Below are 27,381 nucleotides of genomic sequence, written 5' to 3'. Positions count from 1 at the left end.
CAGCAGATGAAACATGATGATTCCATTGACTTGTTAATGTAAAAACTTTGAAGTTCCATGATGATTACATATAGTAGCCATTAAACAGAGTGGTTTAATGTGACTTCATGAAATCCCTAATTATTTTCTACAGTACATATTTATAGCTTGCCAAACATTTATGCATCTTAGCATAAAGTTCATAAAATGAGCACAGAAGAGAGGTTGTGTCTGCATCTTTCATTTTCAGATCCAGTGAAATATATATTCATGCAATTAGGTATTTACATAAAAATTATTAGATGCATTTTATTTTTATTCATATATGTCAGATGTAATAATCCATTTTATACAGAACCTCAATTTGAACTTAGTAATTTTCTCCAAAAGTAGCTCATCATACAAAAGCTTTTTAAATTTTTTGGTTTCTGTTTGAGACATTTCAGTTTGAAGAATATTTAACATAATACAAAAAGTAATTTATTTTCAATGCTGTGTGATTAGCTTTGTAACAATAAATTTATATCTGCAAGAAGTGAATATCAAGGCCAGTGAAGTCTTAGGTTTTCACAGTGGTGTAAGTTCAGATTGTAGTCTTCTGGGTTATCGCATCATGTAGTCTTATAGGTATATTCCAAAATTTCAGAAAAACATTTTTCTTAAAGATGGAGGCATCATGTTTCTCCAAAGCATTTAGATGTACCAACAAGACTGTACTGCACAACTATGTAGATTACAATCTGAAGCCCAGTTAAGACTGAAAAGAACACATTTTGAAATTATGTGTAGGGTACTTCTTTGGAGTATGTTTATATACAAAAGAATAATGCTCATAATTAAATGGAGCTTATGAAAATCAATAGCACATTTATCATAAGCAAGTGGTAAATAAATAGTTTTTAGATGTAATATTATTTTGAATTTTTAAAAGATTCTATAAGGAAGACTGCTAAGATATGGATAAGTATATTTTGTTTACATGTTTGTAGTCAGGTGTAGAAATGTGAGTTCAAATTTATGTGTTCAGGAACTGTGACTATACAAATAAGCATAGGTTTGATTGGAAAAATAAACACCTCTCTCAAGTTCATTTTAAAGCATGGCAGATATGCAACTACTTAAGCTTTGTTCTCTCACCTAAGGTTTTGTGCTTGTTGGACATTGTCTCTTGGAGAAGAAGGTGATATTAGGTACCATTGCAGATAGTTGCAATGTCACATGCACTGTCTTTAACAGCAAATGTTTATTTGGCATTGAATGTATCAAGATGTTAGAAGATTATGCTTTAATGAATCCTTGACTTGTATCTTGTGAATATAGCTGCTTTAGAACATAACATAATGTTTTGCATGTATAACCATAAGTTTGTATAAGAGAGTGTTAATTTTCCCATTTAAATTTTGACAGGGTTTACCTCTCCCTCATGACTCTTCAGTTGTTTGTCTGGCTGCTGCTCCTGGTTCTTTGTGGGTCCTCACAGACAAAGGAAAGATATATTTTCGCCAAGGTATTACAGATGCATGTCCAGATGGAGAGACTTGGAAAGAACTCAGCTTAGCCCAACTTGGTAAATGTAATTTTATTTTTAGTTGTGAAAAATATGTATCTTATGATAAACACTAGCTAATTCTATAGAGCACAGTCCTCCTTGAAGCGCTAATAGCTTTACAGCTAGTTAAGATGTTATCTGCCTTTTATGATATCTGAATGTTTATTATTGTGTTCAGAAGAGACTGCCACTCATAGTTGTTCCTAGATGGATGTGGGTCCCTTCTTAAGGTTGTATCAGAAAAGTATTTAAAGCCATTAACCTTTAAGTTTAATATTAGTGGTACCAAGCTGTATATTTATTAAAGACTGTATTCTTATCTCTTCTGGGATTATGATGAAATTAATATACTTCAGTATGCTTTCTTAAATTTTTATTTCTTTGGAAGTCAAGTTATTGCTCTGTATGGAATATTTCATACATCATAATGTTGATTGCAAGCCTCCTGAGGCTTGGGCCCAGGGCAGCAGTCCTGCTTGTGGCACCCGAAGGACGGCCCTGCTGCCACTACCATCCCATGAGCCACCCTCACACCCTATTTTTTAAGATCCATGTTAATGTTATTCTCCCATGTACACCTACATCTTCTGAATGGTTTAATACCTTCATGTTTTCTAACTGAAATTTTGTATGCATTTCTCATCTCTTCCATGTATATGCTACATGTCCCACATACCTCGAATTCATTCATTTAATTCTCCCAATAATATCTGATGACTGTAATGTAATTTTCTTCTTCATCCTGTTACTGTAGTCAGGGTGATTCTCTGCACTTGAGACTGCTTAGAAATAAAAGGCAAGGGGATCAGAAGCTTGAGAGGGGTACCAGATAAGAAATGATATACTGTCCATACTATGAACATTATTTCCCAGCTACAGTACTTTGTAGCTCACTGTCTCATTTCCTGTGTCAGTAACATCTTCTTCGGTTTACATAGTACAATATGAATTTATTTGCCTTCTATCCAAGCAAATGCACAAATTCACTCTGATTACATTACTTTCTTTCTCATAGGTCCAAATGAACACAGATTCCATTTGGTGTTAAGGTTCATAACAGCATTTTATTTCATTTTCATAATACAGTGAAGTATCCATAAGGAGGATAGATGAGAGAAGATGAATTTCAGCTGAAATACATTTCATGAGATTGTTTTCAGGTTACATACTGCCTCTGTGGTAATAAAGGAATTGTCAAATCTATGTATGTTTTCAGAAGAATATTTTGTGTAACACTATTTCATAAATATCGAAAGCATAAGCTCTGATAGGATTACCCATGAAAGCTGATGATGACCTACATAGTATAGAGAAAGAATCATGATTATTGAAAAAGCCAGGAATATCTAAGCTTAATAATCTATTGAAATGTTGAAACTGATAGGTCCTGGATTAACGTTTTCAGAATTACTTGATGGATGTAATAAAGATGGTTAACAGAAAAATGTTATTGAATTATGATCCTATATGGGAATGTTAACAGTTATTCACTATTACTGCTTTAATTTCTGACAAGTACATCATTGCATGGTGAATAGTTCTGCTAGTCCACATCTTATGTGCTTCTTACAGAATAAAATGTCCCACATCAGATAGGACACATTCCAGATTGGCATTATTGTACTGTAGGACCAGTGCCATAGCTCAGGTGGCTGGATGCTGACTTCTCACCAAGGAGACCTGTGTTCAATCCTGGATGACTTCATGTAAGGTTCATGATGGTCATAGTGGCACTGGAGCAGGTTTTTATCCGAGTTCTTCAGATCTTCCCTGTTAGTTATCTTTCCACCATTGCTCCACACTAATTTATTATCACCTCATCATGTATGCGATAGTCCTGACCAAGCAGCACAGTATAATTTCCTCCACATGGTTGTGCGGCTGCCATAGGAATTTGCGAATTTTGAAGACGTCAAGGGTAATCATAGTAACCAAGATAACGACAATAACCAAGCTAACCATGAAAAGAATTTGCCCTTATTCATGTAAAAACATGTATTTCTTAATGTAACATGACTTACAAAAATTAGTATGTCTTAACAAACCTACTCCATGCAAAATTTCATATATGGACAGACAAGCATTCTGAAGCTAGTAGAAGTAATAGGTGTATTTTCAAAACTTCTAGTTGCCATTGAAAAGTACAAAAAGTTATGAGACAGCACTTGGTCAGCAAAGCAGTGTGAAGCAGTTGCACTCTCCCATTCAGCAAGCTATATGGAACTGTACACTAGATGAGAAGTCCAGGGTAGAGTGGTTGGAATGTTAATACAAATTAAATAAGAACTACCAATCAGGAGAGATTCTCCATGTCTCATTTTATTCATCATTATTGTTGTCCATTGATGTACCACGCACACACATCTTATGACAAAGTCTTGTCTGTTTTCTATCCTCCCATAATTGTTTCCAGTTGTCCCACATGATTTTCCCTTTTATATATATTCTTCCCACATGGACTTTGTCTCCCCAGTAAACATTTATTTTACATCTTAACTTTTATACTCAACAGGAATCCCATCTTTGACATGCCCATCCTTAATTCCCAAAGATTTTCTTGCAGTTTATAAACAGGATATGTATAATGTTTGTGTATTTCCAGAAGGAACTCATTTAACACATGTGTCTTGTGGGTGTGATGTTGTGTGGGCTTGTGATGACCAGGGGAATGTATACATGGCTGTTGGGCCTCCTCACTCCATAGCATCTTCAACTTTTTCTCCTGTTTGGATACCAGTTGACATCAAGTTAACACAGAAGAATGGCTGTGATCAGAACATGTCACATCGAAAGAATACTTTTATGAAGGTATGAACATACGTAGAAAAGAAAATATTCATACAGAATTCCTTTTATTAATTGTGCCTGTAAATTTACTGTTCATAAGAAATTATGATGAAAATGTAATTTATGTAATGTCACATAGAATCAAGAATAAATATTTATTTTGTAAGTTCAGCTTGACTTTTTATTGACAGAATAGAAATGTCTCTCAAGAACTAGATTTACATAGAAGTACTAGCAAAATACAGATGACACACTTAAGGTATTTTGAGACTGCCTTTTCTCAGGTTATTCCTAAAATAAACTGTACTGAAATACTTAATTTAATATTCATGTTTATTATGACTGGTATATAAATTAATTTAAATTATAACTTTATATCAAAGCCTGAAAGTTATGGATGTAGTGAATCTTGCTGTTTAGAGGTTTCATCAATGTTAATTTTTGCAGGTTTTTGTGGGACCACAGACATACATGGTATGGGCCCTGGATCATAAGAAGAATGTATATGTAAGAGAAGGCATCTTTAATGATTTTCAATTTGGAACAGGCTGGGTTTTTGTATCTGGAATTGAGGCTGTTGATATTAGTATCAGGTAAGTTTATGTATCTTGTACTGAGCTCCCATCCCAAAGGTCTGTCCAGCATGCTTTCCCCACCTATCACCTTTGACAAAAAACAAAAGATCTTTGTGAATCTGTAGAATATTAGTCCTTCACTTCTTGTAAAGAGTCTTCCTTAAGAACTTCATCATTGGAATTAACCACTTACCTTACACATTTTTTTCCTTCTGAATGTCATGCCAAAGGAAATCATATTATTTTAGTTCAGCTGTATGATGTTTGAACATAATTAATGTAGATGAGTCGTTTTATCAGAACACCTAATAATACAAAAACATTTTCTGCTTATAAACAGCTTTTATACGAGGTGCGATCGAAAGGTTTCCAGACTGCACGTATAAAAACCCGTACACTTATCTCAGGTATTAAATTCATCCATCACCCTCGAAGTAGTTCCCCTGGGAGTGAACACAACGATCCCAGCGCCGCTGCAAAGCCTGGAAGCATCCCTGTAAATCTTTCTTTGTCAGCCTGTCAAGCACCATCTGCGATTCTGCCTAAATCTCTTCTATCGTCTCAAATCTCCTTCCCTTTAGCTGAATTTTCATCTTTGGGAAGAGGAAGAAGTCACACGGAGCTTAGAAAGGAAGTTGGGGTCGGTTCTTGCAAGATCTTTGAGCTCCTGACAAACGAGAAGTCAATTCTGCTTCTGGTCCTGAGACAGGATGCGTCGCATGTGGAGTTCTTCCTTTAGAATCAGCTGACAGGTCCCATAGCCTATCCCAACAATGTCGCACAAGTCGTTGATGGTACGACGTCGATCTTCGTGAATGGCCTGCCGAATCTTCGTAACATTTTCGGGCGTTGTGCTCGAAGATGGTCGTCCAGAACGCTCGTCATCATCGACAGAGGTTTGGCCATTTTTAAAACGTGAATGCCACACAAAAGTTTGTGCACGACCCATTGCGGACTCCCCAAATGCTTGCTTTAGCATTTCATAGGTTTCCGTAGCCATTTTGGCGAGTCTTTGGCAAAATTTGATGCACACGCCATTCCGAAATCGCAGGAGGGTCGGTGTAATGCACTACCAAAACGCCCGTAACTAAGAAACAAATGCTAATTCGATGATGCCGGCTGGCACACTGATTCACTATGAATGTAGGCTGCACCCCCTAGCGGCAGAAGCTCATACTACATCCGGTTCGCCCTCTATTGACACAGTCTGGAAAACTTTCCGATCACACATTATCTAGGGCTGTTCTTAGATTTTTCATGTTGTGTGGTACACCTGAAACTTTCACTTCCACATATTGCAGACCTTGTGTGCCAACAGAACAAAATCTGAGTCTGTAATTCTAACTTATCATGTAACGGTATCACTTTTAGAGTCATCAAGTAGCTTATCATTGGATTTTGATCTGAGGTTATGTTGTGTCACAGGTGATGATGTGATCCAAAGTCATTGTTGTGTCTTAGATTCTTGTTGCACTGATATCTCAGGTTATTGTTGCACAACAGTATTTTAAAACAATGGGCCCTTTGTAATCCAAAGGTTACCATTCTTGCACAACAGTGGGTTCTGACAGTGGTAACCCTCAGATGCCATTGTAGTACAACAATTTGTTCCAACAATGTGACCTCCAGACAGAAAGAGGCTGATATGGTTGTGCTCATAAAGTATTCTCACTGCTCACATTAGAGCAGTGTTGCTCAACCTTTCTTCACTCGTGGCACACTAAATATTGTTGAATAGTCGTGGTGGCACACCAACCCCATTTTGCATATTGTGGGAGGGAGGTAGATGATTTTTGGCATTGATTGGCCACGACAACACCTTATAAATTGACCCCAACCGATAAATATTCTATTTGATGTTTATAATTATCCATCTTTATTATTATGTAATTTATTTTAAGTATATTCATTATATGAAATAAATTAAAATATAATATTTCCTACTGTTTGATCCAAAATATATTAACTACGTGTAAACATTTAAACTGAAAGATACGTATTTATATTTGTACATGTAGATTGCTGAAAAATACATAGAGTGGCAATAAAAGTAAAGGGAAGGTACATGTGTTTTGCTGTAAAATGGATGTGTTGTTTTCCAATTCTGTTTAGTAGATTTTGTCTGTCGTCAGTCTGCCCGATCATAATAAATAAAATGAAATCTGAGACAGAGCAGAAAACAAGATTAACAATTGTAATCTCATTATGGTTATAATTATAATATGAGGTGAGATTTGTGGCCTCCGCAGCACACCGATGTGCTGTGGAACACCAGTTACACATCACTGCATTAGAACATAAAGAACATCTGAAAAAACCATAGTTAGAACAATTTAAAAATGAGCCCTCCCTTCTTCTCTCTCTCTTTTTTAAAATCGTCTGTTGAATACTAGTGACTATCAGAACATCTCAGCCAGCAGACTAATACAATTAATTCAAGGTACAGTGTTGCTGTTGGGATAAATGATGGGATGCATTTTACATCATTATTGGTCTTGGGCCTAGGGCAATTGGATGTCTGCATTTTCCTGTTGTATTCTACATTGCACCTTGTAATTGGGAATTTGATCAAATTAAAACATATAATATTGTTCCATTTCTTTCTAGTGACACAGGAGTGTGGGCATTGTCTGCTGAAGGAATTGTATATCGCCGATATGGTATCACTAATACCAATTTCATTGGTGATTACTGGAAGAAGATACCTGGTTCAGTTAAAGCAGTGACAGGTAACTTAACATACAATATAGCACAGTATAAAGTAACCTGCATGTTGGAAAAAGCTGTTACTTTCCTTGTGTTGGCCATTGGGTTACTTGGTCATGTGAGTGCAGTTATTATATGTAGAAAGGTGCACGGCATACTACATGACAGTGTTCAAAGGCTATTTCATAATGATTTGGAGTGTGCCTTCAGTGTGGTAGCTCTCATTTTAACCTTGTACTATAAGTATAATTTTACAGTATGCATATGGTCATGAATTAATGAAATATGTAGATTATCTTTATAATTTGGACTGCTTTATATTGGAACACACTATTATGCTCAAGTATCTGAATTTGAAAAATAACATAATGATTTATTCAGAAGTGATGTGTGGTTGTTTAAAGTCAGAACAGCTTTTGTAAATAAATTTGTACTCATAGCTATATCACACATAGTACATAAGAATTTTAAAATGCAGTAGCAGTTGTAAGTATAGTGACTATTATGGACTGGATAACTGGGGTTCAATCCCCGATGGGGGTAGTGGATTTTTCCTCTAGTCTCTGTGTCCAAACTAGTTCTGGAGCACTCTCAGCCTCCTACCCATTGGGGACCGGGGTCCTTTCCCAGAGGTAAAATGCAGCCAGGGCGTGACGCTAACCACTCACCCCCACCTAGTGCCAAAGTTAAGACTGAGTAAAACCTATACTCGTCTCCTGCAAATTTTCTACATGGTGTATAGTGGGGCTGCTTTATTTTACTTAGTAGGAGTTATAATGTCAAGATAAGGAATTTTAATATAAACACCTAACCTAATTTCAAGAGCTTTCTTTTCTATAAATATTAAAGTGAGCAAGTCATGGTAGATGAAATGAACAGATCATGTAACCATATGTAGAGACAGCAACATATACAAAACTGTAGAGCAAAAACCTAAAGGAATGAGACCATTTGGGAGACCTAGATGTAGGTGTAATTGTAAGAATAAGATTAAAATTAATCTTAAAGTAATAGGATATGAAGGTTTGGACTTATTCATCTGGCTCAGGACAGGGTCCAGTGGCATGCTGTTACAAACATGAGCATGGTACCTTAGTAGGCAGGGAATTTCCTGTCCAGGTAAGAGACTCTCATCTTCTCAAAAAGGACTCTTCTTCATGGAGTTAGTTCTTATGATTACTTCATATCTGATTTAGGGCCTTATTTGCATGTGTCTTTTCTTTCTAGCATCTGTGAGTGATGGCTTGTGGGCTTTGGATGAGAGTCATCAGCTCCTTAAGCATAGTCAGCATACTGTGAAGATGAGTGAACCAGCTGCAGTGTCAGGTGGATTTCTCAACTTGACTGTTGATGGTGACTGGGAAGTTGTGTGACATGCAGCACATTCTTGTGACATATTATCATATAATAGTGAGTAGAATGAGTGTTGAAAACTCCCACGTCACAGTATTGTATTATGTACAGAAGGAACATGTTAAGTTTGAGATAAACTCTTGGAAGTTGTATTTTTTACAATAACAGGTGATGCCAGAAATTGAACACATTATTGGTTGAGGATTATTTTTCAGTTTTGTAGTCATAGCTTATTTGAGGTATCATTTGAGGTTGTCAGAATTTTTTTACAGCCACCTCTATAGTCGATAATTGTGTTATATAAAACACTTTTTGTTATGATACTTGTTAGTAATTTAGTCTGTGAACAGTCAATGCTTGCAGTTAGTCATTCTGTAATACAACGGAAGATGTATATGAATGCATGGGTGGTCTTATGCTGAATGACTGAATATTAAATCATAATTTTGGAAGGAAATTGTAGTAAAACCTCTATAATATATTCAGAGGACTCATATTTTCAGGCCTTGTTTATATGTAAGTTATATAGTCTCTGCAGCCATGTTATGCTGAGTCTTTCCGAACTTTATTGTTTATTAAAGAGCTCTGTTGTGTATAATTTGTACTTCGTGTCTTGCCAATTTTTGTAACCATAAAGATTGTGGGTAATTAATAATTCTATCATATATGATACTGATAATATATTTTTCCCCATATCTCTGTAGGAACCTTAATGCTCCTTTCTGCACATGCCATGTCTTTTGTTATGCTTCATCTTGTGTTATTTTAAGTCCACACTGTCGTTCACCTCCTGTTTTTATTGTGTTTAAATCATCTTTTTATACTATCCTTAAGTTTTGTATGTACTTCAGTATGTATTTATCTAATCATATTTTCCCATTTTTGCAGTTTTTATTTCTTGTTATGTTTGATCATCCATCTACATGTTTTACAGTTATATTTTATCATTTGTTGAACCAATATTTTGTATAATTTATATTTACTCCTGGACATTACTTCCTGTTAGTTTTAGTAAGAATCTGGGCTAGGGGTAAGAGCAGAGAACACAAAGTACAGTATATATTCATGTCTCTTCAACAGAATGCATGAGAAATTCATAAGATGACTGGTAATAAATCGTTTGAAAGTGTGGTGAACTTCAAATATTTGGGAACAACAGTGACATTAAAATTGTATTCTGAAGGAAATTGAGAAGAGATTAAATTAGAAAAGAACTTGATACTCTATAGTCCAGGATCTTCTATCTTCCAGTCTCTATCTAAACATATAAACAATTATTTTTATAAAACTACTTGTGCAGTTTTGTCTGCTGTTTAGCTGCAGTCTGACATAGTCTCTCACCCTGAGAGAAAATATAGATTGAGGGTGTTTGTTGACAGGGTGCTGAGGAGAATACTTTAACCTAAGAGGAAGTAACAGGAGGATGGAGACAGTTGCATGATGAGCTTCTCCAAATATTAAGGCATTCAAATTGAGGAGGATGAGGGGGTGGATCATACAGCATGCATAGGACAGAGAACAAATTCATGCTGAGTCCTGAAAGGGATGGACAATTTGGGAAAAGTAATCATATGGGAGGATAATATTAAAATTGGTGTTAAGGAAATGAGTGTTAGGATGTGGACAGACTTCAGCTGGCTCAGGAGAAGAACCAGTGAAGAGCTCTTATGAACATGGTAATGAACTTTCAGGTTCCATGAAAGGTGATTAATTTCTTGACCACCTGAGTGATTATTAGCTTCTGAAGATGGGTTCTGCTCTATGGAGTGAAAGAGTTACTTCATTTTTGCATAAGACCATCCATTTGTAATAGCTCTGCACAGTTGATATCTTATGTTTCTCATTTTATGCAGAATACAAGCATTATCATTTTTGGATTTGTAAGAGTGCTACATGCCTTGCTGTAGGATACTCAGCATGTACACAGGCTTGGGTACTCTTTGGGTCCCAGCCATTATTTGGAGCTTTTGTGGTAGTTATAAGCTACAGTTTAAACTCAGGCTACTATTTAAGCCTCAGCGTTTAATCAGGCATTTCTGATATCTTAACATGTTTTCCATGTGTACATTATTATTATATTTTCCAAGAGGAAAAAGTCTTACAGAGGAATTGTAATTGTGTATATCCCCATAATATCATTTCAGTCTCTTGATCTCTGTAAAAAAATTGTTAAGGAAGCAACCATAAAACTGATCATCAGCCATTTTACAAGAGTGACAACATGTTACTGAAATTTTTTAGAAGGGGACAGTTTCAAACTACGCTGAACAAATCAGAGTTCAAAGAATCTTGACATTATGGTAGAATTTAAATAAACCTTCCAAATATTGTCCTCCACGAACCAAGCTAAAGTGTTAAATTCAGTGTAAGTAGCTTACCATTCCATCTTAATTTTCCAAGTGTTAAAAAGTATTAAATTGTTTATGCACTTTTGTATGCAGAGATGTTGTTCTTTTACTAACACTTCCAACTAACATGTGTATAATGACTCTATAATAGTGTGTCCCATTTATATGCAATGAACTAATTTAGTGTAAGAACTCTCAGAATGGAATAAATGACAGAAAAATTATTGTTTAAATAAAAGAAAATTTATGAGACTGGGCTGTATGTGGTTTGTGGTGCAGTCGCAAGGTTAATGACCTCAAAGGACCTGTAGAAATGTATGGTTATAGTTGAATGTTGTCACAGCCGTACTTAGCAGGTCTAAGATGTTGTCTGATGTGCCCCTACTTCTGAAATATACTGATTTTGCTCACTATACATATTTAATCAGTTTTATTCACTGATTTTATGTTGCTTGATGGCTGTGTACAGTATAAACTGATTCTTTATACAAAAGACTAAAATTAACTTTCTTTATGGTCTCAGCATGACATCAGTGCACCAAGGCTTAGCTGTTCTTCTCCTTATGTGGTGACTTAACAAAAGAGCAGGATTGTTTTCTGAATCCTTTTCCATCGATAGGACAGTATGTAAACTATGATAACATTTACATTGATAGACAAATAATTGTTTTGTATGAAATTGAATTTGTTTCAACTGAATTATTTAAAGCATTGTCATAAATCCTCTTTTAAATGCCCTGCAAGACCTAATTTGGATATAAATGTGGTGAGGCAGGGAAAAGGTTAAATAATGTAGTGTATTCCATTCAGAATATAATAAAAGAGAATCCCTCATCTTGCCAATATTGTTTCTCTGGAATTTTGACAAGCCATAGCTGTGTGGGATGATTGTAGAAAATGCGAGCAAGTAGGAATGAATTTCTGATTGCAGCTGTTGTGATTTTATTGTTTTCAGATATGCTGTAAACAGATTTAGTTCTACTGAAATATATTTTTAAACTACATAGCTTACATGAATTTTCAAATACTCTGTAATATATGTAAATATTTTATGTAATTTGACTTGGTTTTAAATATTACATTACCGCTTAACTGGTGTATTGACATATGTTAAGCTTTCAGACTTTCACTGGTTTTGTTGCCCATGAACACAACCGAGAGGAATGAAGTTGAAATGTTTGCTTGGCTTTGAACAGTTTATTAGTAGGATGTAAGTTACTGTGGTGGTGAGCACAAACATGGTTGTCTTCCAGGTTGTAGCACCATGTAGTCTGGTAGAAGCTTATCAATGTTTCAGATGTCCTTGCTGCCTCTTCTACCAGACTACATGGCACTGCAACTCAGAAAACAGCCAGCTTCTTAATTTGTATATTGATTTATGTTAACAAACAGCTAACTATGTCACCAGATGAGAAAGTTGTGATTTGATGTAGATCACACATACTTAGTATATGAACCTGTAATTCCTGAAAGGAAGACTGGTAAACTGACCTGAGCCAGTCAGGAATGTTGGTGTTATCACTACATAGTCATGTGGCTTTTAATTTGTAATTTGAACTGAAATGCTTTGGATTGTTTATAATTTCTTTATTACTATGAAGCCATTTTCATGGTCACCTAAACTTCCACTGATCAAGGTCAGAGATTCTCACCAATAGTATATAGTATTTGTGGTAAGTTTTTGACTTCAGGTGAAATATTGATTTTAAATAACATGAGTGAAATTGTATTAATGGAGATGGGGTTATTTAACCTTTTTTTGTATTGGAAAAGGGAATTTAAACCCTATATTACATGGCTGCTGGCCAGGTTTTGCTCCATGGTTAATGGTTTAGTGGTAAGTTAGTGTAACACATAGCGAGCTGAATTACATGTAAGCTGTGTCACATGATGTTGATGGTTGAAGAATATTTTTCAGATATACTTGAATGATATGGGAGTAAGTTCTGAAGTAGGATAAAATTAATTTCTTTGAGTACAAATTTGGTGGTAAGTGAACCACAACATAAGTGAAGACTACTGTAAAGATGACCTACACTTTAGAACTCTACATGCTAAAGACATGTTAAGTCAATATTATTAAAGATATAATCTGCCAGTACAGACATATGGCAGTCCTCCATTAACAACAGTTGTATATGAATCATTTGTTCAAAGTACTTATAATGCTGTGTTCCTTAAAGAAATTCTAACATTTGAACACTGCTGGGCATGTCAGATTAATATTGAATTTTAGAGATTCATATGTAAAAAGTTTTCAGATGCTTGAACAAAATGAAAAACTTCTTTGTGATTGATTTTACTTCAATGAACTGTTCATTTCAGATCTTCTTTGTTCTTAAGTCAAGTCTATATCCCAGAGGGTAACTTGGACAGTAAAGTGGCAGTTAAGGAGAAATATGACTGTATAGTTGCTGCCACTGGTTAAAAACAAATTCATTTGAGATATGCATACAGTTACAAACTTGTTTGGCTTTTTATATTTCTTTCAGAACTTTTAGCTGCAAGTCAGCAGTGCTTTCTTGTATACTGCAAACTTTGTGAATTCTGTTGTTTCAGAAGATTAAAAGGCTTTCATATAAACTCATAAAGATTAGAAATTTTAATTATTCAATAGATCTTTATTTAAATTTTTATACTGTTTTATTGAAAACCTAATAAATTAGTGTGTTGAGCGCACTGGTATTTCTCTTATATTTGTGATATGAAATAAATTACTGTAGATCAAAGTAGCAATGAATTATGAACAAATAGTATTGTCACTTTTGTTGTGGCTTTCTTATAATTATTCCACCAATAATATTTGAAACTATGTATATAATTGAGAATTTAAAATTAAAAATGTAATATTTACAAATTTATCAACAAAATAGAAGATGTGTGATAAAATAAATTCTCTCAATGCTGATCTAAATTGTCTTCTGTTAGCTTAATAGATGTTTAATTTTTATCGGGAGCTTGTTATACAATGTAATTCCTGAATAATATACACCTTTTTGTTAAACTGTAAGGTTAACAGTTGGTCTGTGTAGATCTTGTTCATGCCAAGTATTAATTTTATGAACCTCTGAATTTAACTGGAAAATTTTATAATTGCCTCCTATGAATGTTACTAAAGTAAACATGTAATCAAAGGCAAGTGACAGTATGCAAAATATACAATAAATCTCTGCATTTCTCACATCTTGATCACCTGTCATAATTCTGGTTGTTGTCTTCTGCAAGAAGAAAACTGTTATTACTGTTAGCTGAAGATTATTATGACATGACTAAGTGAAAATATGTGCACTACACTGTCTTCTGGAGTTTTATGGTAGGAAGAAATGAAAAGAGGTCTTGTTGCATAACTTGCTGAAATTAGTTTTGGTATTATCTGGTGTACATGATTAAGTGGTCTTTGGCTTGTACTATGAGGGATCTATAGAATATATATAAATTATAATTATGTAGGCCCACTCAAATAATTAAGAATTTGTTATTGGTTGTGAATATTTTGAAGTTTGTTCTGTCAAAATTTAAAGTCAGTTTACTAGCTATAAAACATTTGTTTGAGATCATAGATATGTCATTCAGTAATTAATGAAGACTGCTTGCCTGCAGGTCTTTTGTCAGAAAAGAAAATGTTTTTTATATAAGAAAAAGAAGAGGACCAAGCATTTGGTCTTATGGAACTCCCATGTATTATTTCTTAAAGATGTATAGCCCAGTCCATGACATGCATGGATGGGAATTTACATTGACTGGAATAAACTGCACAAAACTGGTAATAAAAGGTACATGAAGGCAAGTTACATAAGCCATACAAATGGCAGTTTAGATTGTTACATTTTAGCTTCATAATTAAAGAGTTGCAATTTGTGACGTTTAATCACATTGAAATTTGATTTATCGTGTCATAACAAGATTCTTTGAATTAAGATATATATATATATATATATGTGTGTGTGTGTGTGGTAATAATGTAACATTTTGATTGTGTTACATTTTATTGTATCCCATTCTCCTACACCTGGACCCGTATTCTTTGGTTAGGTTATGTTGATGTTGGCTTCTGGCATAGAGTATAAAAACTTTTCTTTGATGAGTTCTTGGCATTCTGTGATGTTTAACCACAGATTTCCACTTGTGTTGAAAGTTCTGAAGTGTATGTATATTGTATGAAATGACATGTTCTACATCCTTTGGTTGAGTCCTAAGAAGGATCTATGGAATGTAAATAAACTCTACTCTACTCTGCAGGCGACTACGTGCATACGGAAGAAAAACCTTGTCTTTAAAGGAAAATAACCATTTATATTACAATGGACACAATTTATGCTCTTTTACATAACGGTAATCTCGTCCGGTTTTCAGCTGCAGTCTACATGGAACAAGCGGTGTACCGTTAATTCTACTTTCCCCAAAATATATTAATATTACTAATACTGACTCCTTTAAACTGGAAGGGATTCAAAGGAAATTTGTAGCTCTATGTTACACTACATTTTTTAGTGGCGTTTGTGCCTATAATTATAATGATATATTAGTAGGATTAAAATTTTTATCGTTGCATTTAAGGAGGAGGCTTTTGGATGCGCTTTTCCTAGTTAATGTTTTAAAGGCAAAATTAGTTGCTCATCTGTTTTTGATTCAGTTAGACTCTGCATACCCTCTATGTCTATCAGACTACTCTACCTTTACTGTACAACGTAATTTCAAAGCCAGTCCCTCTGCCAGATGTGTTTCTGCTGCCAATGCAGTCTGTAGGAGCATCGACATCTTTACAAAGATCGTGTTTTACTTACTGATGCCATTCAGCTTTTTAGACAATAATAATTGTTTTTATTGTTTATTTAGTATAACATTTTATTTTGTATGTTGTTTGTCCAAAATTGAACTGATTTTAATTTAATTATTATTTTACTTGTCCATAATATTTAGCTCATTTACTTATTATTTTGCAATAAATTAATATTGTACATATATATATATATATATATACACGCATTTATATATTCAGTTCATTGTTTGTTTGCTTTTGTATTATAATGTTTGTATTGTTGTTAGTGCTTGGCTGTTATTGGCCTTTTTGGCTGTTGTCAAGCACTTATATAAATAAATTGAATTGAATAATATTGCTTTGGGTACCTCTGTGTATATTGTAATCCCAAATGGCGATCACCGATTAGAATGAGATAGTGTGTCGTTTAATGGAGTAGCTGAAAATTCATTATCAGTAGATAAGTCTGTATGTATCAGATTGTGTCGAAACATAGTAGATTGTTTCACAGAGTCAACTTGTAAACGTTCTAACACAGTAACTCCATGATAGATTCCTCAACGATGTGTTTGCATGATCGTCTGACCGGGGCTATTTGAAACCTGACTTTTTTTTACAACATGGTCTCCAGGAAACAGATGGGAGCAATGTGTGTGTCAAAGTGTGTTTCTCTTTTGCGTGCTGGTGGTTGTATGTTTTATGTATTTGTACTTTTGTCAGTTCTTATACAACATGCGGACTGTAGTCATGTTACAGGTACTTGGAATACGAAAGATTTTTTTAAGTTCCTGATAAAATTTGGATTTAAAAAGACCGATGTGCACAACTCGAAGGATACGTCAGGATACATTTTTGGCAATATTACTGCTAAAACAAATTTTACTCAAAATGTGACATTTGCTGTGCTGGATAGAGGATACTTTTTAGAATATTATGGAAATAGAACTATTGCAAATAAAGAAAAGGCATGCACTCAAATGTTCAAAAAAATCAGCACCATTGCTTATGACTCTAGTTGCTATGATCAGGGGGAAGATTTTTTGAGAAAAGTCCCGTGTCCGAAAGGGAGTGTTTGCGTGGATGAAGATGCACCGTGGAATGTAGTGAAAGGACATCAATTTACATTTGTCATTGAAGATTTAATGCAACCAAGGTAAGAGCAAAATAATTATATATTTTAACACATCTTCATTTTGGTACATTTTACTTAAATAAAATTGACATTCTCAGGAAAATATAGTGTAAGATGCATTTAATTTTGTCAGTTCAGCTGTTGTTATTTCACCAGCTTTACCACAACTTACAGGTTTCCATTTGGCTAAAGGAACTTTATGTATAGTGTTATCAAACTGGAGAAATATGTATGAATGTACTATTTAAATTTTATTTTTGTTTTGTTAAAGGTTCTGGTACATAAGCTTGGTTGCATGCTACAGGAACCTGACTACATGCAAGTGGCATCATATAGATCAGGATTTGGAGCTGGAGTATGATATCTGGCTTGTCAATGGAAGTCCAAATGTCAGCAGCTTTAATCCCTTGGTGTACCAGTTTTCTTTTGACAGACAGGTGCAATTAATATGGATTATTATCAAATCACTATTCTATTCTATTGTGTTACATTTAGCATATGCTCAACTTATGTGATATAATGGTATGGTCATATGGTTAGCACTTCAGCTTCATATCTGGCATTTTATGGTCTTATTAACCCAATCCATACAACTGAGTTTTTATGTTATTTTCTGTGATCCCTCAAAGCAAATGTTGGGATGGTATTGTAAATAGTCTTCACTGCTTCCTTCTACATCCTTCCCAATTAATGATCATAATTTTCTTATTCAGTGCTCTAACACTGAAGAAAACAAACTGAAAATTGAAAAATCCATCCTTTCCACTGTACTTATATGATTAATCCTCTTATCATATTCAGTACTGAATAATAGACAAAAATAAGATTAAGTAATTTTTGTACATCTTATGTGAGTCGTATACAATGTGAAGAACTGTAGTCCAATTAATGCACTATTTTCTCTGCAGGACACAGTGGAACTTTATCTTGTGTTCTTTCTGTGCTACCTTGTGCTGGTGCCACTTCAAGTGTATGCTGCTATGCGCCAGCACCATCCAGTGACACGACTCTTCACTGCCAGTCTCATTCTGGAGTTCCTAGCTCTTTGCCTTATCCTGCTGCATGTCCTTAAATTTTCTTTTGATGGAACTGGCATTCATCAACTAGCTGTTGCTGGTGACATCTTAGACATACTTTCTCGGGTAAGACACAGAACGACAAAGTCATTCGCAGTATCCTCAGTATAGAAGAGTACTTCTTCATACTGAGCAAAAACATGACTTTAAAAATGCCTTATATACTTACTGCTATAATCTTAATATATTCACAAAATAACCCACAACATAGGCAGTGCCATATTCATTGATATTGGGATTCATAGTGCTACATTTTGATGTTCATTGTCTTTAGTATTTTGTATGTGCAAATGGTTCAGACAGAACTAAAGGGGTTTCAGACACCATGGAATATTTTGCCACTATATGGTTTAGGATTAGTGAAAAGTAAATACAGAGTCAAGTATGTTTATAAGAAATACTGAGTTATTAAAAAACTGGCAGATCACAAGGATTCAGGTTTATTATATGAAATCACACTACCACTAAACACCTGAACTCTTCTTAAATACACTAGATTTTCAGTCTTTGATATGTCAATTAGTTATTGAATTATGATTTGCTTAATATCTGTGTGTGTGTTTCTTTAACCCACTAAATTGGCTGGTATCACTGGGAAGTTTAGTGTTCCTCATATCCATGTCTGTGTGTTATAATTTGTAAATATAAAACTGTTTAGTAGAGGGTAACAATTATGATGTTTGTCCTTGAGTTACATGCATTTGTTTTGATTTATACTAAGCATTTACTTAGCCTTAATAACAGTGTAGATTTATTCAAGCCTGAGATAAAAAGGAATCCTTTGTATTCAAACCTTGGTGCTTTCACTGTGGTTTGTGGGTCATAAGTTATTTATTGTGAGTGGTAATACCATGTTTTTCAGTCTTATTTACCATTGTTGTAGAGATATGGTGTGTGTGTGTATTGTGGGCAAGAGAGACTTGTAATTTCTGTGGAATTGTGGCAAAGTAACTGATAAACACCATTTTGGAGAAATATACTGCCGCTGTCTTCAGGGTTGAAGATTCAGGCAATATATTTCTCCAACATCAATAACCTGTCACTTCATAATGTTATCATCAGTAAATGTAAGCACATTTGTCACTACTTTTTTTTAAAGTATGGTGTGTTGTTTTCTCTTCATAGGAAGATGACAGTCTTTTATGGCAATACTGTTCTATCTTATGACTTTAATCTATTTTTCAGTATATTCATTCAGTTTAGTCTGGCATGTAGGTAGCTACCTTTATATATGTTGCTACAACTATCTTTTTACTTTTGAAAATCTTTTGTTAGAAAGAGCATTATTGGATCCTTTATATTTTCATGTATAGAGATTTAGATAAAGTATAATAATTATTTAATGTGTATTTGACATTACAGTGTAACCACCACTTAATGCTTTTCTTTTTAAGATTTTTCCTTAACTTAGGGTTTAGTTTGTAGGGATCTCTCCCAATTATCACTGTCTTGCATTTTCTCTTTAATGCTCTGCTCATTTTCATGTTCAAATTTAATTTTGCTCAGAAAACAATGACAAAACTTCTTTTGTGGTGGTACTGTATTGTTTCTTATTTAACTTTTATAATTTGATACATTTGTTCCTCAAGAATATGTATTCTTTCTTTTCAGACAACATTCATGTTGCTGCTTCTGCTTCTGGCCAAAGGCTGGGCTGTTACAAGATTGGAATTTACATGGAAACCTTTAGTGTTCACTATTTGGTTCCTGTATGGGGTGGTACACATCCTGCTCTATGTATGGAATATGGTAAGCATGGAACTTCTCAAAGAACAGACCATCTGGAAGACCTAGACATTGGTGAAAAGATAATATGAAAATGGATCTTAAAGAAATAGGTTGTAGATTTTATTCATAGAGCTCAGAATAGGATCTAGTATTGGGCTGTTTGGAATGTGGTAATGAAACTTTTGGTTCCATAAAAGGCAGGGAATTTCTTGGCCAACTTAGTGATTAACAGCTTCTCAAGAAGGATCTTGTTTTATTAAATTTGTTAGAACACGTCTGTGGGAAATGAATGGTCATACTGTCAATTTAAACTGAGCAGTACACAGTCAGTTCTTCTGTTGGCCCTAGTATGATGCTTGTTTTTGAGATTTATAGCAGGGGTTCTCAACCCATGTACTGCATGTGGCACTCTGATTTGTTTTGTGCAGTCCATGTATATTTTGTATGATGTGCCTATTATGTCAATATATGTGATCAAAAACATATCCCTGATATTAGAAACCACATTTTGTTAATGTCATCAGTATTTGACAGTAGCTTGATGTGTTGGCAAAGAGATAAATCTCTGCCCTTTCAGGGAATCAAACCAATGCCATCTAACCTGTGGCCTACTCATTATACTGACCTTTTATACCTTTAAAATATACAAATAAAAAGAAAAAAAAGGGAGTTGTTGTGCACGCACCGTGCCATTGGCTCATATAAAGGGAATGGAGAGGAGATAAAGCTCCACATATTTTTAATCTCAGCGCTACTTATAGAGACGAATGATCACTGTTAATGCTTTGATCACTTGTATGGGAGGGCCATGGAATTTGGCCTAGATGTGGTGGTAAAGAAACAAGTTCCTGCCTCTTCTGCTAATTAAACTTACATTTTTCTTTCTTTTGAGCTTTGTTCTCAGAGAGTAACACCACTGCCAACACCATCACATCTATGGGAATTTTCTGCTTTTACTGATAGTCTTTTGAAATGTTCAATTTTTATGTCACAACCTTTCCTCTTATATTTGTCTTCCAGTTTGTTATAACCTCATTTCCATGTTCAAAGGTTCCCTTCACATTCTGTTATTTTGCATTTACATGACAGGACCAAACAGCTTTGTTTGATTCTTCTGTCTTCCCTCTAATTCACTTCAGTTCACTTCCAATTCATTCTATTTTATTATTGTGTGGAAGTAACATACTGTCTTTATGTTGCCTTTTCAGACAGAAGTGGATATAATCGAAGATATAGATGAGTACCAGACATGGCCTGGTTGGCTGATCATTTGTTTCCGAACAATGATCATGATTTGGTTCCTGTTTGAGCTGAGGAATACCATGATGTATGAACATAACACTCAGAAGCTGAACTTCTTCCTGCACTTTGGTGCATCAGCACTGGTCTGGTTCATCTACCTGCCTATCATAGCACTTATTGCGTTACAAGTATCAGCTCTCTGGAGGTTCAAATTGCTGCTTGGTAAGTCAACAGTTTGAGCATTCTGAGTTGAAAATCAAAGCCTGTATTTCATGAGTTCTATGCACTTAATTTCTTGCTGAAACTCATTCTTATTTTTATGCCTATTTCTAATTACGTGAATTTTGATTGAGATCCTGTACAACAAATAAGAATTCTAGAATGATCTAGAGCAGGGGTTCTCACCCTTTTTTTCTGGCGCACCACTGATTCTAATTTAATGCACTAAATGTACCACTAGCCAAATGTGTTCAGGGAAAGCTTATTTATGTTAATATTATCTTTTGATTTTCTTACTTAGTTCGTGTATCACTCAACATTGGCTTGTGTACCATCAGTGGTACGCTTACCATAGGTTGAGAAATTCTGATCTAGAGTGTACTTATCAGCATGTTTGAAGTTAAGAAGGTCCAGAAAATGTCAAATGAGGCAACTGGGAGAAGTGGAATGCAGTTAATGAGCTGTTACACTTTGAATTACAGGAATAACGTACTCTGCAGACTGCTTGGCTTACTGTGTCATGACTCATCTCCTGTGGCCTACAAGAAGTGAACAGTACTTCTTGTTGGCAGAAGACATGGACCTCAGTGATGAATTAGATGAATTCAATGAGGCTCCACATGTAGTTAACAACTACATAGCACTGAATAATCACCATCATCATCATCATCATCAACTCAATCACCACCACAGTGTTAACTCGGAACCACCAGACCTTACGAAAGTAATCACGTGAATCAGCTCATGTCTCATGAATTTTTTGTGCCACATTTTCATGATAAACAATTTGTCAAAGAAAGTAGAGTTCAAAAAAGGTTTATTCTGTTACATACATGGATATGTTACAGTGCAATCTGAATACATATATAGTATTGTTAAATCAACACTTGTTAGAAATTCTCATCACTTAAGAGACTGACATCCTTCCACAAGTGAGATTAACTCATATTTTATGTAGGAAAATACATTGTTTCATTTATGAACCATTATCATTTCACGAACATGTCGAGCAGTTATGTTTAACTGCCTCCCACACATTTTTGTATGTAATAAAAATTAAATTGTTTTCAATACTTTTCATGAGGTATGTATGAATGTCTGAAATAAAAAGGATACATGGCCTCTAGCATGAGCCTTAATATTAGACTATTATGAAAAATACTGAATTAGCAGTATGACTAAAGCTATAAGAACACTGACATAAATGAATGCTTAGGGAGAATATTTAACATTTTGAAAAATAAAAACAAATTCTTTATGCTAAACAGTGATTTTGAATTGGACTCCAAATTTTTTGTCCTCCAGTATGGTAGCTTTACCATATTATAGGTATTTAAATCAATATAATTTTGGATATTGATGTCACTTCTGTAATATTGATATTCAGTCAGATAAAAAAGATGTCTCCAAAATATACCACATACTGTACTTTTTGAAATGTCTCCATGTATTAACTATACCTCAAAACCAAAGTTGTCCCACACTTTGCTTTGAAATTATTGTGTAGTAAGTTCTTGATGCATAAACTTTTATACATTTTTAAACATCTGTTATCAAGGTCCTGACCAAAAAATCAGATTATGAAAGTGTGTAGAACAGTTGCACTTTAACACAATATACTTGAGCTGATTCTACAGAAGCTGACATATGAGTTGCAATATTTGAGGGGTTTCTTGGTTGTATTGGCATCAGAAGACACTACATGTAAATGGCATAACAAAGAGTTATTATAGAATGTAAATAAGTGTGCATATATATCAGACAAGAACAGATAAACGTCTCTAAAGTTTGCTGTCTTCTGGGTTATTGCGTCGTGTAGTCTGGTAGAAATCTATCAGACTACATGGCGCAGTAACCCAGAAGACAGCAATCTTCGGACTCACCGCTGTGAAAACCTCAAATCCTATACAGACAAACTTCTCATTTATATTTAAGTTTAAAGGGAAAACAAGAAATTAAACTGAAACAGTATATCAGTGTGGATTTTTCATGTTAATATTGGGATACTTTTCATTTATTTTGTATCATACCATTTATATTAAAGATATTGGTTGACATACCCACTCTTTCTCCAAACCAAGCAAGTTTCCTGATCTGTAAATGCCTACTATTGAACAATGTCCTATTATGCAACTTAGTTATTCTATCATATTTAAAATAACAATTTGATACATGGAAGTGATTATACTTGGCACATATCAGTAGATATCAGTTTTGTAGTTAAAGGAAACACTTTGTCATCCATTATATTAAATATTCATTGTAAAGGAAAAAGTAAATGAAAGTTATTGAGGGTTTCCCTCATATGTTCTTCCTCTGTGATATATATGTAGACATTAAGAAGAAAACAGATAAATCATTCCATGAAGATGCTGGGCATTTATTTTAATGTTTGTTACAACTGTTCAGTTTCCATAAGCAATACTGTGTCTTACAATTTAATTTCATGAATTAAAATAACAAATTCATGCCTTTAAACATGAATATAGCTGTCATACTATTTACCTTCAGTTTACAGATTCCCTACATTCTTATGCACAATGTATTGCTGAAATCACAAATTTTTATCTAGTATTTAAGTAAGATTTGTGCACAGCTTGGTGCTATAATTATGGATTGCTTTATAAAATATTTTGCATCATCAGTATCAGTGTACAAAAGAAATCTTATTTTAGGATACTTTGCTTCTGATTTCAAATTCATTACAGAATGCCATTATATATTACACATATTATGAACAACTAATTTTTAATTTTACTCTGTGATTTATTACATTCATTTCAGAATAAAATTCTAATTCCTTCTTGATGAGGATTTTCAGATTGTGTGATATCCAAAGTACATAGTATGTGTCCAATTGAAAAAGATGTGTGAGGCTTGTATTTTTTTGTTTTGGGTCTTCAGTGTACTTTTTTTTGCTATTTTTCAGTGCTTTTATTTGCATGTAGAAAGAGAAACACAATGTATCATGTATGTATTATATACAGTATGTCCACAAAGTCCACTGGAATAGCCGAGATCGCATTCCTGATACAGGTCATCAAGTCCTGGAAATGTCCTGTCTAGGTATGCGCGTACCTGCAGACCCCAATGAGGTGGAGCACCATCTTGTTGCAGAATGATGTGTGGCTGTAAGTGCTTAATTTGTGGTACTGCGTACAGTTCCAGCATGTCCAGGTAGGTGTTCATGTTTCCAGTAAGATGGATTGGCAGAGACGGTCCAATGCCTTGTCCTCCACGTTCACCAGACATAACACCACTGGATTTTTTTCTGTGGGGTTATGTCAAGAGCAGTGTGTTCCAAACACCAATTAACGGACTTGATGACCTGAAGACCCGTATCAGGAATGCGATCTCGGCTATTCCAGCGGACGTGCTCCACAGAACATGGCAAGAGCTCGAATATCATCTGGACGTTCTCTGTGCTACCAAGGGAGCCCACATCGAGGTCTATTGAGGTCAGTAAAAAACTTCCAGAGTTTCACTGTAATCTGCCGCAAACCGCTTGTGGCTAGCTCAATTTGTTTGCGAGCCACAATTTTTCAAAACCCCGAAGGGACTTTATGGACACACTGTACATAATTATTGGTTGAAGCAAGTCAGTTATTTAAATATTTTATTTGCAGAGAACAATTTGCAAGAGCATAAGACCACTCTTTACTGAACAAAAAAGTGAACTCTGAAAATTCTGCCAAATGATGTGCCAAGAATGTAAAATGTGCTGTGAAGGTCATTTTGGTATCCTGACCAAAACCACTGTCACCTTCATTTTTGAACCATTTAAACATATGATGATTTTAGAAAGGTAAACAAGGGAACTATCAGAAGTGGTATTTTTAAAGAAAAAATACTACATCAGATAGCCTATGCTAGCTGCTTACAACTATGAATGTCAGTGAAATGCGCAGTATTATGAAACAGAGATATTGATGGAGACAGATTTTTCACTCCATTACAGACTGACATGAGTATGGGAATTTCTGTGGTCCAGTATTAATCAAAGGCTGTGCTTAATATGTTCATAGTCCATTTTCAGTTAAAATGTTGGAGCCTCATTAGCAAAACAAACATAGAAAATGAAACAAATGGAATTGAAAAGTTTTAATGTCTTTATTTTTCATCAAAGAGGAAATTACAAACCCTTGTGCATAGGCTAAAGATTCTGCTCTTTATTTTAAATAAGTTTCTCTTGGGTCTTCATTATATTAGTGCTCAGACTGTCCTGTATCATTGGTTTAATTTGTCATTGCTGTAATAGTTGTTCCATATTTGTCATCAGTTGTAAAGGTGGAATGTGTGAAAAGTTACTTCTGTTATAAAACATTGTGAGTTTTCTACTTCCCTTCTGTTCAAGGTAGTTCATGTTTCCATTATGAAACATTATTAATACTGGGCTTTGAATTCATCAATAGCACATTGGTTTAGTATTAAGATTGAATTAAGTACATTGTCTGTTACTACTGCATTTGTTCAAAGAAATTTCATGTAAATATCAGAAGAGGCAAAACACAGCAGGACAGAACATTTGTTGTTCACACATTCTTGATACAGATCTTGTTTATTAGTTGAGATGAACTGGAATGTACAGTTTAAATATTAATTTGTATAATTATCACACATAAAATTGTGGTCACATTATTCTTAGAAGAGATATGAGAGGTTAGGTTAAACATTAATTTGAATCATTCTCATGTACAAGCTTTTGGTCACAATATTTTAAGAAGTGTATGAGGACTGTACCAGTTAATAAGCTGCACTTCATTATGAAGTTGATTCATTGAACACTTTTGGTTAATTCCAGTTAATTCTAGTTTATTTCTTTTTTATGAAATAAGCACATAAATTTTATTAATTTGTGTTGCCTTCCCTGTGTTCATGTCTAACAAGCATGTGATGTGGTGCAATGTTGTTTTGTAATGTTTACCTGTATTAGGGCAGGCTGTGCTGATGAACAAATGCTGAGTCATTGTTATTTGACATGCAAAAGTTGATTGTTCTCTTTGAGTAGGTACTTAGAAATACAAAAATTCTCGCCTTTTCAAGAATTCACCATGAAGGATGAATTGGAAGAAAATTTTGTGCTATTCTTGATACAGCCTATCCAATAAAAGTCATTTGTATAAGTTTAGCTATTTCTTCCTATCTTGTATGGTTTTGTTTGTATCCAACATTTTTTCTCAAACCAAATAATTTCAATACTTGAAATCTGTATGTGCAATTAATTAATTTCCCAAGTGAATTATCTTAATAACATATTCATATTTATATGGTTATTACAAATGAAGGAAATAAAATAATTGGTGTAAAAATACAGTTTTTGGCCATGAATGACTTTCCACATTGTATTGTATAATCTACCATTTGCTAATAATGGGGAGCAAATTAAATTATTTTCTTACCTTTTGATTTATCACCTCTTCTTCACCACTGGGAGTATCCTACACAGAAACTGCTCAGTTCAGTATTAGGTTTCCTCTTGAAATTGCTCTTCAGTTTGAGCCTTTGCTACCATAGCCTCTCTTCATGTGTTGTTTTCTGATGCTGTCTGCTCCCAGTTAACAGCTCCCACTAACCACTGTATTTTTGTTGTCTTATCATATCCATGTCCCTCAGGCATATTAAGAATTTTTAAGCTTTCTTTCTTATATTATTATCATCTCATCTCAATGAAGAAACTTCAATTATACTGTAAATATTTGAGTCTTTAAATGTTGAATATAACTTCATTATTTCAAGACCAGTAGCCATTTTCATTTCTCCTAGATTTTAGAATCACTACTGATGACTGGCTGTGAAAAGATAGAATTCCGTGGGATACAGTAACATTCTGTTAACTGTAGGTTGTGGATGTAACACCACCCACTTACAGAACCTTGTGGTCTTTGGTAATGTGCCGATAATAGATGTTGGCCACCATGGAAATGTATT

At 34.4% G+C, this 27,381-nt stretch overlaps 2 protein-coding genes across 6 annotated transcripts in view; both read left to right on the top strand.

Moving 5' to 3' along the window:
* LOC110833889 (tectonin beta-propeller repeat-containing protein 2) overlaps positions 1-14,486 on the top strand; it is a 38,239-nt gene extending 23,753 nt beyond the window's left edge. For 3 of the 5 annotated variants that reach the window (XM_022072451.2, XM_022072450.2, XM_022072449.2), the window contains exons 12-16: positions 1,387-1,546; positions 4,131-4,336; positions 4,763-4,908; positions 7,498-7,619; positions 8,824-14,486. In XM_022072451.2, the coding sequence (XP_021928143.2) occupies positions 1,387-1,546; positions 4,131-4,336; positions 4,763-4,908; positions 7,498-7,619; positions 8,824-8,969 (780 nt within the window). In that variant the 3' untranslated portion in view covers positions 8,970-14,486. Of the gene's footprint in view, positions 1-1,386; positions 1,553-3,100; positions 3,235-4,130; positions 4,337-4,762; positions 4,909-7,497; positions 7,620-8,823 lie in introns of those variants that run through there. The other 2 variants (XM_087353521.1, XM_022072452.2) reach the window with 2 other exon arrangements.
* A 1,960-nt stretch (positions 14,487-16,446) lies between these two features.
* LOC110833891 (integral membrane protein GPR180) lies at positions 16,447-26,766 on the top strand. The gene is made up of 6 exons (XM_022072453.2): positions 16,447-17,209; positions 17,460-17,625; positions 18,097-18,330; positions 19,876-20,013; positions 21,201-21,456; positions 21,936-26,766. The coding sequence occupies exons 1-6, from the start codon at positions 16,677-16,679 to the stop codon at positions 22,187-22,189; spliced, it is 1,581 nt and encodes a 526-aa protein (XP_021928145.1). The 5' UTR covers positions 16,447-16,676; the 3' UTR covers positions 22,190-26,766.
* Positions 26,767-27,381: the final 615 nt, after the last annotated feature.

The sequence above is a fragment of the Zootermopsis nevadensis genome, unplaced genomic scaffold (assembly GCF_977971745.1).
Source record: "Zootermopsis nevadensis isolate Lab colony 2312 unplaced genomic scaffold, Znev_1.0 Znev_ptg000022l, whole genome shotgun sequence".
Lineage (NCBI taxonomy): Eukaryota > Metazoa > Arthropoda > Insecta > Blattodea > Termopsidae > Zootermopsis > Zootermopsis nevadensis.
This window is presented reverse-complemented; position numbering and strand designations above follow the sequence as displayed.

Coding starts and splice junctions, on each gene's coding strand:
- LOC110833891 (XM_022072453.2), top strand. CDS start 16,677: ATGGTCTCCAGGAAACAGATGGGAGCAATGTGTGTGTCAAAGTGTGTT. Junction 17,626..18,096: donor AGTTTTCTTTTGACAGACAG/GTGCAATTAATA, acceptor TTTTCTCTGCAG/GACACAGTGGAACTTTATCT. Junction 20,014..21,200: donor TGCTCTATGTATGGAATATG/GTAAGCATGGAA, acceptor TTGCCTTTTCAG/ACAGAAGTGGATATAATCGA.